The sequence below is a fragment of the Psammomys obesus genome, unplaced genomic scaffold (genome assembly GCF_907164565.1).
Source record: "Psammomys obesus unplaced genomic scaffold, mPsaObe1.curated_primary_1811, whole genome shotgun sequence".
Taxonomy (NCBI): domain Eukaryota; kingdom Metazoa; phylum Chordata; class Mammalia; order Rodentia; family Muridae; genus Psammomys; species Psammomys obesus.
The window spans coordinates 14,780,201-14,790,043 of record NW_026596244.1 but is presented as its reverse complement, the minus strand read 5'-3'; the positions used below and the strand labels follow the sequence as shown (position 1 = coordinate 14,790,043).

At 42.5% G+C, this 9,843-nt stretch overlaps 1 protein-coding gene across 1 annotated transcript in view; it reads right to left on the bottom strand.

The window, feature by feature from the left end:
* The window catches only part of Fcrl5 (Fc receptor like 5), a 32,903-nt gene extending 28,330 nt beyond the window's left edge, over positions 1-4,573 (bottom strand). Inside the window, exons 1-2 of the mRNA XM_055596565.1 lie at positions 4,507-4,573; positions 3,406-3,567 (exon numbers count right to left, since the gene is read on the bottom strand). Coding sequence (XP_055452540.1) covers positions 3,406-3,567; positions 4,507-4,573 — 229 coding nt within the window. The remainder of the gene's footprint in view (positions 1-3,405; positions 3,568-4,506) is intronic.
* Positions 4,574-9,843: the final 5,270 nt, after the last annotated feature.

The window sequence follows — 9,843 nt, the reverse complement described above, 5'->3', positions numbered from 1 at the left end:
AAGAGAGAGAGAGACACATGGGCTAGCCAGCTCACTGGAGAGAGAGAGCCAGAGAGACACATAGGCTAACCAGCTTGATGGAGAGAGAGAAAGAGAGACACATGGGCTAGCCAGCCCGATGGAGAGAGAGAAAGAGAGAGACACACATGGGCTAGCCAGCTCATCTTGCACCTGTCAGAATGGCTAAGAGCTATAAAACAAGTGGCAGCTCATGCTGTCGAGGATGTTGAATAAGAGGAGGAAGCCTCCACTGCTGGTTGGAGTACAAACACAGACAGCCACTATGGAAATCAGTGCGCTGTTCTTCAGGAAGATGGGCCGACCTGTCTACAGATCCAGCTATAGCTCTTGAGCAGACACCCAAAGGGTACTTCTGCCTACCGCAAAGATACTTGTTTAACCATATTCAGTACTGCTCTATTCATAATAGCCAGACATTTGAAACAACATAGATGTCCCTCAGCAGAAGAATGAATAAAGAAAATGTGGTACCCTTACACATTGGGTATTACTCAACTGAAATTTGCAGGCAAATAAATGACACTTCAAAAAAAAAACCACCCTGAGTAAGGTAGCCTAAACCCAGAAAGCCAAATCAAGCAAGTATTCACTAATGTGTGGGTTTAGCTGTTAAGCCAGTGATAACCAGGGTACAATCCACAGAAGCACGGAGCGTAGGAAGAGCAAGGGGCTAGACAGACAGACAGATCTCCTTAGAAAAGGGAAATAGAATATATAATTGTGGATGGATGGAGGGGGGCTGGGATGGAAGGATCAAGTGGGGAGGGGATGGAGGGAAGAAATACAGCGAGAGACAGCTAAAATTAAGGGGGTATTTGAAGGGCAGTATGGAAACAATATGTATACATATATGGAGGAAATCTAAATGAAGTCACCAAATAATGGGGGAGGCAGGGTCAGTCCCACAGCCATCTCTTGTCACCAAGCAGCTTCCAGTACTGGATTGGGTTACATCTAATTGAGCTGTTGCTAAAGGGGTCCTGTGGGAATCCCCAAACAACCCAGGCTGCTGCCAAGACTGTACATAGTTTGCTCTCCACAAGCTAACAGCAAGGCTCCGTTGATTAAGACAACACTACACAGCTCACTGAACATGGAGAGGTCAAGCTGCTGCCTGCATGGAGCTTTTATCCCCATGTTCCAGTGTCTTTGGTACAGGAAGGTACTCTGCGTGCTACCAAAAGAGAAACATATATTAAGCTGGCCACAAACTTTCTGATCTACAATATGTCCTGCCTGCAAGATACACTAGGGCAATGGTGGCACAGAGCTTGGAGTAACCCAAGGCCCACTTCACGAGATGGAACCCGCACCCAACACTACTTGGGTGACCGTGAGCCAGAGAAGAGACAGCTCAGAGACTGAAAGCCAAGTATTACTAGTCTCAAAAAACAAAACAAAATAGAGTGTTTGACTCCTAATGATATTCTGCTATACTCATAGATCAGTGCATTGTTTAGCTATTATCAGAGAAGTTTCCACCTGCAGTAGATGGGAAAAAATACAGAGACAGAGATATACACAGAGAGACAGAGACAGACAGATACACAGAGACAGAGATATACAGAGAGAGACAAAGACAGACAGAGAGATACAGAGAGACAGACAGGCAGACTTTGGAATGCTTGGCTTTAAATAGGATGTCTCCATCAAATTCCCCTCCTCAGAGCTCTGGGAACCCTGAAGAAAAGGAGGCTGAAAGAGTGTAAGAGCCCAGAGGGAGGACCTCAGGAAAATAAGGCCCTCTGAATCAACACCAGCAGGGCTTGTGTGAACTCACAAAGACGGAAGCGGCAAGCTAGAGCCTACATGGCTCTGCACCAGGTCACACTGAGCCATAGTGAGTGTACAGGATGGCTTCCAGCTTAGTGTCTTTATGGGACTCTTGAGTATGTCAATGAGTGGGTCTCTGATTCTTGTGCCTGCCCTTGGGGCTCTTTCCTCTGCTGGTTTGTCTTGTTCAACTTGGTTATGATAGTTTTTGTTTTATCTTATTGTATTTTGTTGTATTTCATTATCTCTTACAAGCCAGTTCTTTTCTAATGAGAATCAGAAAGAGAATAGGTTCGCATGATAGGGGAGGTGGGGAGGGACTGGGAGGAGTAGAGAGAAGGAAACCATAATCAGGGTATATTATGTGAGAAGAGAATTTATTTCCAATAAAGAGAAGGAAAGGAAAAAAGAAGAAAAGAAAAAAGGAAGGAAGGAGGGAAGGAAGGAAGGAGGGAGGGAAGGAAGAAAAGAAGGAAGAAGGGAAGGAAGGAAGGAGGGAGGGAAGGAAGGAAGCTGGTTAAGTGGCTAGTAGGTAGCACACAGTTTTGAATCTAAAGTCTAACCTCACACTCAGTGCCTCATATTGACACCCTCCCCTCCTCTCTTCTCTCTTCCCCTCCCCTCCCCTCCTCTCTTCTCTCTTCCTCTCCCCTCTTCTCTTCTCTCCTTCCCCTTTCCTCTCCCCTCCCCTCCTCTCTTCTCTCTTCCTCTCCCCCCCCCCGTCCCTCTTGTATACTATACTTGGATGTACCTCTGTTTCTGAGCTAACAGCTCATTGCAGCTATGAGGACATTGCCCCACCTGCTGTTCAGAACTTGAGTCTCAGCAGCTATCTGCCAGCTGTCCTGTGTGTACATAACTATCCGTCTGTGCCATCCACTGGGGTCTGTTTAACCGGAATTGTGCTTCCCAGCTGTTTCGTGCACACTGGCTTTGCTGAGAGCTCTTTTGTAGCTCCCATTGTAGGCACAAAACAGCCCACCACCCTCAGCCCTGGGTACAATGCTGTGCGGAGATGGCTTACGATATTTTTTTGAGTAGGTGGACCCACATGTAACTCTAATATTTGAAACGTAGTAACAGCAAGCACTTTGTGGTGTGAACTGATGAGATGCGTTCATATCTGTGGGCAGTAACACAGTCACCTGCTGTGAGTGCCTTTCCCTTATGCCTTTCACGTGTGTTCTCGTGGGGCCCAGACCCTGTTATGGCTGCGCTAATGTGCAGAGGACTATCTATGTAGAGCCCTTGTCATCCTGGGCACAAGGCCAGGGCATAGGCTGCCGTACAAAGGATTAAAATAGAGCTCTTATGTTAGTAAAAGGGTGTGAACAAGCAAGTGCGATTTGCCTTTTCTGCTTCATAAAGTATCTGTTAAAGAAAAAAAAAAGTGAGTGAAACTGTGATTATTTCTGTTGTTATAGTTTCCTCCTCTGTCCATTGAAGGATTTTTCAACCTGCCACTATTTTCTTGGGTTCAGGAGAGGAAATCCTGAGCTGTGTAGCAAAGTTGGGGAACACAGCCTCCCTCGAGGAGCTGAGAGAACCAGGACGTGGTGAAGAGAGATGCTGCCCGACCCACTCCAGACCTGCGTGGGGCCCTCTACTCACCCACAGCCAGCAGCGTCAGCGACGGCCACAGCAGCGTGAAGACCACCCGGGCTGAGGCTGGACCCGGCATTTCCTCACTTAGCAGCAGTTTGCTTTTCCTCTGACAGGGCTCAGCATGCAGCTCGTGCCAGCGCCAACGAGAATGCCTGGGAAATTGCTCTTCTAAAAGAGCAGAGTGTACCCTGAACCAGAAAAAAGGAAGTAGGAGTACTTATATTTAACTATTAATTAGTTTCCTCCTCTACAGCCAGAGTGAAAAAGTCAGGGTTTTAAAAATCACATGCTCCCAAACACACATTTTCGCTGTTGGGGAAATTACCCTAAGAAAACTACGAGATAGAAAAGATGTTTGTCAGGAACACATAAGCATCATACAAGATCATGGCTGTGGGATTGTGCAATGACACCATTAATGATGAGGTGAAGCTACACATGTGCAAAGGGCAAGACCATTCCAACTGGTGGGAAAGAGAAAGTGAGGTGTGGATTGCAGTTTACGGAGAAGAGGTAAGAAACGTTTTCCCCTAAACTAATCAACAGCTGTATTTGAGAAGTTAAGGTGGAAATAGACATTTCACTTTGTCTTTCTGTACTGTTTTCCCCCTTCAAATTACTATGTGAGTGGATTGCTTATAAATTTAATTTTAATTTTCTAAAAGTAGAGTTTTTATTCTGACAATGTGTCAACCAAATTCCCTGTAATGAGATGTGATGTCTTACTTACAGACAACTTTCCCCATGGTTTCTTTCTATACTCAGACTTTGGTCTTCCCAAAGAGATATTTAATTTTATATTTATCAGTGCTTTGGGTATTTATGTCACATCAATATCAATAGCCCTCAGAAAAACATACAGGATAAACAGATTAATCTGTCACAGCTCAGGAGTAGACTCTCAAAGGAAGTGTGTTAGTATGCTTTCGGAGAGGAGACAGACAGCATGGCTGAGGATATCCTCATGTCTCCGGTGGATAGGCACACATTTCTATTGGGCAAACACTTGGGGGAGAATTCTGGCTTGTAGACTATGCAATACTGTATCCAGTTTGGAAAGCACTGCTCAGTTACTTTCTGATGTGACTGAGTCAGTTGGAATCCCACCGAGCAGCACAGGGGCCTCATCGCCCTTCACCTGCAGAAGTACGCTCATCTTGTACGGTTTAGCCATTCTCTTGAAGTATGGGATTCTAACTTCTTCATACTGTATGAAAGACTGGCATTCACTGTGCAGACAAGGCTGGCCTTGAGCTCACAGACTTTGCCTGTCTTTCCCTCCCAAGTGCTGGGATTAAAAGTGTGACTCATATGCCTAGAAGACTTTTTCATATTTTAAATGGTATCTTAGGTCACTTTTTTAAAAAAATGTGAAATGCTTATTCAAATCTCTCAGCCTGTTTTGTAGGTGTTTCAATTCTGGACGTAAAATTTTTGGGCACAGGCACGAAATGTCCTTTTTACTCTGGCTCCCCTTCTTGGTCACTGCAGTGCCTTTTTATGAATTATCATTTCAGATTAGGAATAGAACAGTCCATCAGTCTTTCCATTTGTGCCTAGGGATTGTTACATAAACTTTGTACACTCCAAGGCCGTGAGGGTATTCTCCGCTCGTCTCTAGACATCTGTTGTATCACTATAGTTAAATTTTGTGTGTGCCGCAGTTATTTATTTTTAGTTCATAGAAGTGGCAGCACAGCTTCGCCTGGGTGCGTGGACAGCTTGTGGGGAAGGAGCTGCAGCTGCGAGGCCCGGGCCAGGCACTTCGGAGAGTGCATACAGTGGAGCTTCACAGTCCTTAGACTGTGTCACACAAGTGGCTTGCCTCCCTCCGCTGTGTCACCCACATCAGAGGTTTCCACACCCATTCCAAAACCAGCTACCAGCCGGGGATGAATGTCCAAACACCTGGACCAGTGAGACAGTTCACATTCAGACCACGGCGTTTCGATAAACATTCTCCATCAAATGAAGAACATCGACTTCTGTTTTTAGTTCACTAGTTTTTTTCCTCAATAATGGATATTGAGTTTTCGTTAACAGCCACCAGTTTCACACTTACGTTATGGCTATATGATTCTCCTTTTTTGTCAATATGGCAAATTACATTGATAATTACAAATGTAAGGTCAACTCTGCAATTAACTTGTGTGTGATATGTCTACTGACCTTGGTTTATAAGTTTGGTCTGGGGTTTTGCCATTTGTGTCCATAAGAAAGATGAACCTATATTTCTTTCTTTATTAATTTCTATATCAAAAGTATAGAGGTCTCATAAAACAGATACTTCTTGTATTCTCTTGAAGAGTTTTTGTGCTTATCCCTTAAATGTTCGGAAGATTTTACTGTTTCAGCTAACTAGACTTTTATTTTCTTGGTATTGAGGTAGAAAATAGTTTTTTACAGATTTGAACCTGAAAAGTAATGTGTATTTATTCAGATACTTTATTTCATTTTGTGTAGGTTTGGTAAATCATGTTACAGGAATTTGCTTGACTGTGTTTCTGAATCACAACGCAGTTTACACTGTCAGGCTGTGTCCTCAGTGTCTATGACTTCCACAGCCTTCCACAGGACACATCAGGACTTTCCTTTTCACTCATTTGATTAGCTGTCTGCTAAGAATCTCTCTTATCAGTCTCTGTAGGGACTCATCAGTTGAATTAGATTTTCATAAAGAACCTTTGGCTTTGTGGTTTTTCTCTATTAGTATTCATTTTCTGTTTCATTAATTTTTGATCTTTGTTGTTTTCCTAATTCTTCATTTTAAATTTTAATTTATTCTTAAAGAACTTCATATAGAGACATGTCTTTGTTTTTTTAAATCAATTTTCTTTTTCTAATATATGTGCTTATGCTATACATTTTTGTCTGACTGTGGCTTTAAATTGCAATTTATCAGTTTTGTTCAAAATACTTTAAATTTCATTCAGATTTCTTTTCTAGTCAATGGGATAATTTGAACCATATAGTTAATTTTATAACACAGGACTTTTCCTTTTATTATTGATCTCTAGTTCAGTTCTACTGTGGTCTGAGAAAACATTTTATAACTTCAACTTGTGAATTTATCAAAGTTTGCTTTATAGACTAGCGCACAGTCAGATTTTCTTAATAGTCTGTATTTTCTTTAGAGGAATATGGGTTAATCATTGGTACACATTTTTATTTGTCAATCATGTTATCCTCTATTGTATATGGCATTGTTCCAATATCCTGTGCTCAGTTTTTTCTTTTTTTTTTTTTTTTTTTACTGTCAGTCAATTATTGAGAAAATTATGTTAAAGCTTCTCACCATAATTGTGAATTTTTCTGCTTTCCTTTTGTTTATAAGTCTTCCTTGTTTTAAAATTTGGAGTTATTTGTTAAATGTGAAACACTTAAAATAGTTACTTTTCCTGGAGGTTTGACATGTATTTTTGTTGTTGTTGTTATTTTTGAGATTATAATTTAATCAAGACATTTCTCCCTTTCCTTTCCTTTCTCCAGGCCCTCCTCGCTCTCCTTCAAATCCAGTCTCCTTTTTCACTAATTGTTATTGCATGCACATATGCATACGTGAATATATTCCAAAGGGCCCGTTGGGCCCTTGTCTCTGCTCCCAGGTTTACTCACTTGCCTGTAGCTCCTGGGCTTTCCCCATCCATTTGGGTGTGTCTGGTCAGGTTGGTGAGACGTATGGGTGCAGGCTTCTGCTGTTAGTAGAGACACAGTCTCACAGCAAAGTTCCTGACCCTCTGGCTCTTACAGTCTTTCTGTCCCACTTTCTGCCGGGGGGAGTGCTTTGCAGATGTGTTCACTGGGACTGGGCTCACCAATACTGCACTTTGAGTGGTTGTGTTTTCCTGTAGTGATCTCCATCTGTTGCAAAGAGAAAGTTCCTTGGTGGGGAGTAAAGACTACACTTATCTGTGGGTATAAAAGGCAAATATTTAAAGATTATTGTTAGCGGTTGTGCTGGTTAGTAAATTAGTGGCTGTGGATTCTCCTCCAATAACCATGATTTCACTAGTACTGAGTAGTGAGCTAGGTTTTCAGTACTACTAGGCACAGTATACCTTCTTGTTGTGTAGGTCTCGAGTCCAATGAGAGAACTATTGATTACTGCCAAAGAGTATGTGCCAATCTTGCAGCCATACAAGACTTTGCCATGCTGATCACAGCTGTAGGTGTATGTGCCAATCTTGCAGGCAAACAAGACTGTGTCATGCTGATCACAGCTGTAGGTGTATGTGCCAATCTTGCAGGCAAACAAGACTGTGTCATGCTGATCACAGCTGTAGGTTGCCTCCCTCCTTCAGACGTTTGTATGGTGGTTTGTGGTACCATGATGTCACAGACATCAGGTTAGTTAGAGATCAAACCTGTGTCTGAAGACACGGTTTCTTCAGCAACAGGAGCTTAACATCTACCTCTGGGAGGCAACCAAGGGCAATGACAGCAGGCGGCCCACTTTGGGAATCTCTGACACCCTGGACAGCTGAAAAGAGGGCTGTTGTTATGACGCTCTTTTGGAATGTAGACACCTCACCCTTGTTCATTCAAATGCTGATTCTCTCCCCCACTCTCTGGCTTCCATCTGGACATTGCATCCTGATACTTATTCTAAGCATCACCTGTCTCAACTTTGTGTAAACATGAGAAAATAATGTTAAGCTACAATGTTAAGCAAGGGAAAGGAAGCAGGAAGAGAGGGAGGAGCCAGAGGACAGGAAGGTGGGAGGCAGAGGAAAAAGCTGGGAGAGCAGAGCTGAGAGAGACATCTTGGAATGGACGTGGAGAGATGGACTGGACCTAATATATCACAAAAAACAAGTATACTGGGTGAATCTAAATGTTAGGAAACTATGAGGGCTTGGAGGTTCAGGATGGAGTAACTATTGCCCAGCATTGTGTTCTAGGTAAGTTAAATAAATCCTAGTCTCTGTGTGGTGACTTGGTTATACAGATGTTTAGCACTAACAGCAGCTTTACTAAAAGATATCAACAATAAATATTAATAGTCACCTACAACTGAGGGCTTCTGAGCCTGTGTGGGCACCTGTAATCCCAGCATTTGGGAGGCAGAGGCAGGTGGATCGATCGCTGTGAGTTCAAGGCTAGCCTGTTCTACAAAGTGAGTCCAGAACAGACAAAGCTACACAGAGAAACCCTGTCTCAAGAAACCAGCCAACCAACCAGACCAAACAAAGGGAGGGGGGCTTCTGGTAATGTGGGTTTTGTTACATGGTCTTTGGATCCTGGAGGGAGCAACATCAGCCTGGATGAGAAAAGTTTACTAAAACTATATGTGTATATTTATACACTGAATTACATGTGTTATAAGGCTTTACTTACTTAATAGGTAAATGGTTAATAGTAAAAAACCTTGTGGCTTTTTCAGACTGCCATATTGTTATTTTACCTATCTCTCTTCTCTGTTTACCTCCCTCCCCTTCCCTAAAAGCCCTTTCTTTTCCCATTTCCCTGATCTGGTCACTAACACCCTATGGCCCACTCTCTGTTGTTCTTGAAGCCCCCTATCCTGGCAATGGTCCAGTTTTACTTCCCTGGCTTCTGTAATTACTATAGGCTATGTAAAAATCACCTCTGAAGATTTGGAGCCTCCAATAAGACAGAACATTTGATGTTTGTCTTTTGGGGTCTACATTATCTTACTCAATATGATCTTTCTAGTTCCACAGACTTACCTGAACAATTCATTATTTCATTTTTATTTACCTGTGAATAGTATTTCATAGTGAATGTGTACCACAGTTTTGTTATCCATTAATCAGTCGTAGGACACCTACGTGGTTTCCATTTCCTAGCATTTGAGCAGCTATGAACACGAATGAGCAAGTATCTGTGAAGTAGCTGGGGAGTCCTCTGGGCCAAGGAGCCATCTAGCTGGGTCATGTGGTGACTTACTAGCTTTTGAGAACTTTCCACATTGATTTCTAGAGTAGCTGCCCCAGTTTGCAACACCACCAACTGTGAGCGAACATTTCCTTTTTTCTGCATCTTCTCTAGCATTTGTTGTCAGTTGCTCTGTCCTTCTTCGCTGTTTTTACTGGGTCAGCTAAGTCTCAGTCATTCTGGTCTGCATTTTACTAATTGCTAGGGCTGGTGAACATGTTTTTGTTTTTGTTTTTGTTTTCCCCACTGTTTTTCTTCCTTTGAGAATTCCCTGTGTCCCAGGTCCATTTTTTTGAATGTTTTTTTTTAAGTTATTTGTATATTCTGGATATTAACACTGCCAGATGAATAACAGTCATTCTCTCCCATTCTGTGGGCTTCCTCTTCACCCAGTTGATTGCTTCTTTAGCTGTGCAGCTCTTTTTTTCCCTAGCTAAACATCTTTATTAAAGTAACTTTTTTTATTAATTACACTTTATTCATTTTGTACCCCCCCATAAGCCCCTCCCTCCTCCCCTCCCGGTCTTTTTTAGTTTCATGAAGTCC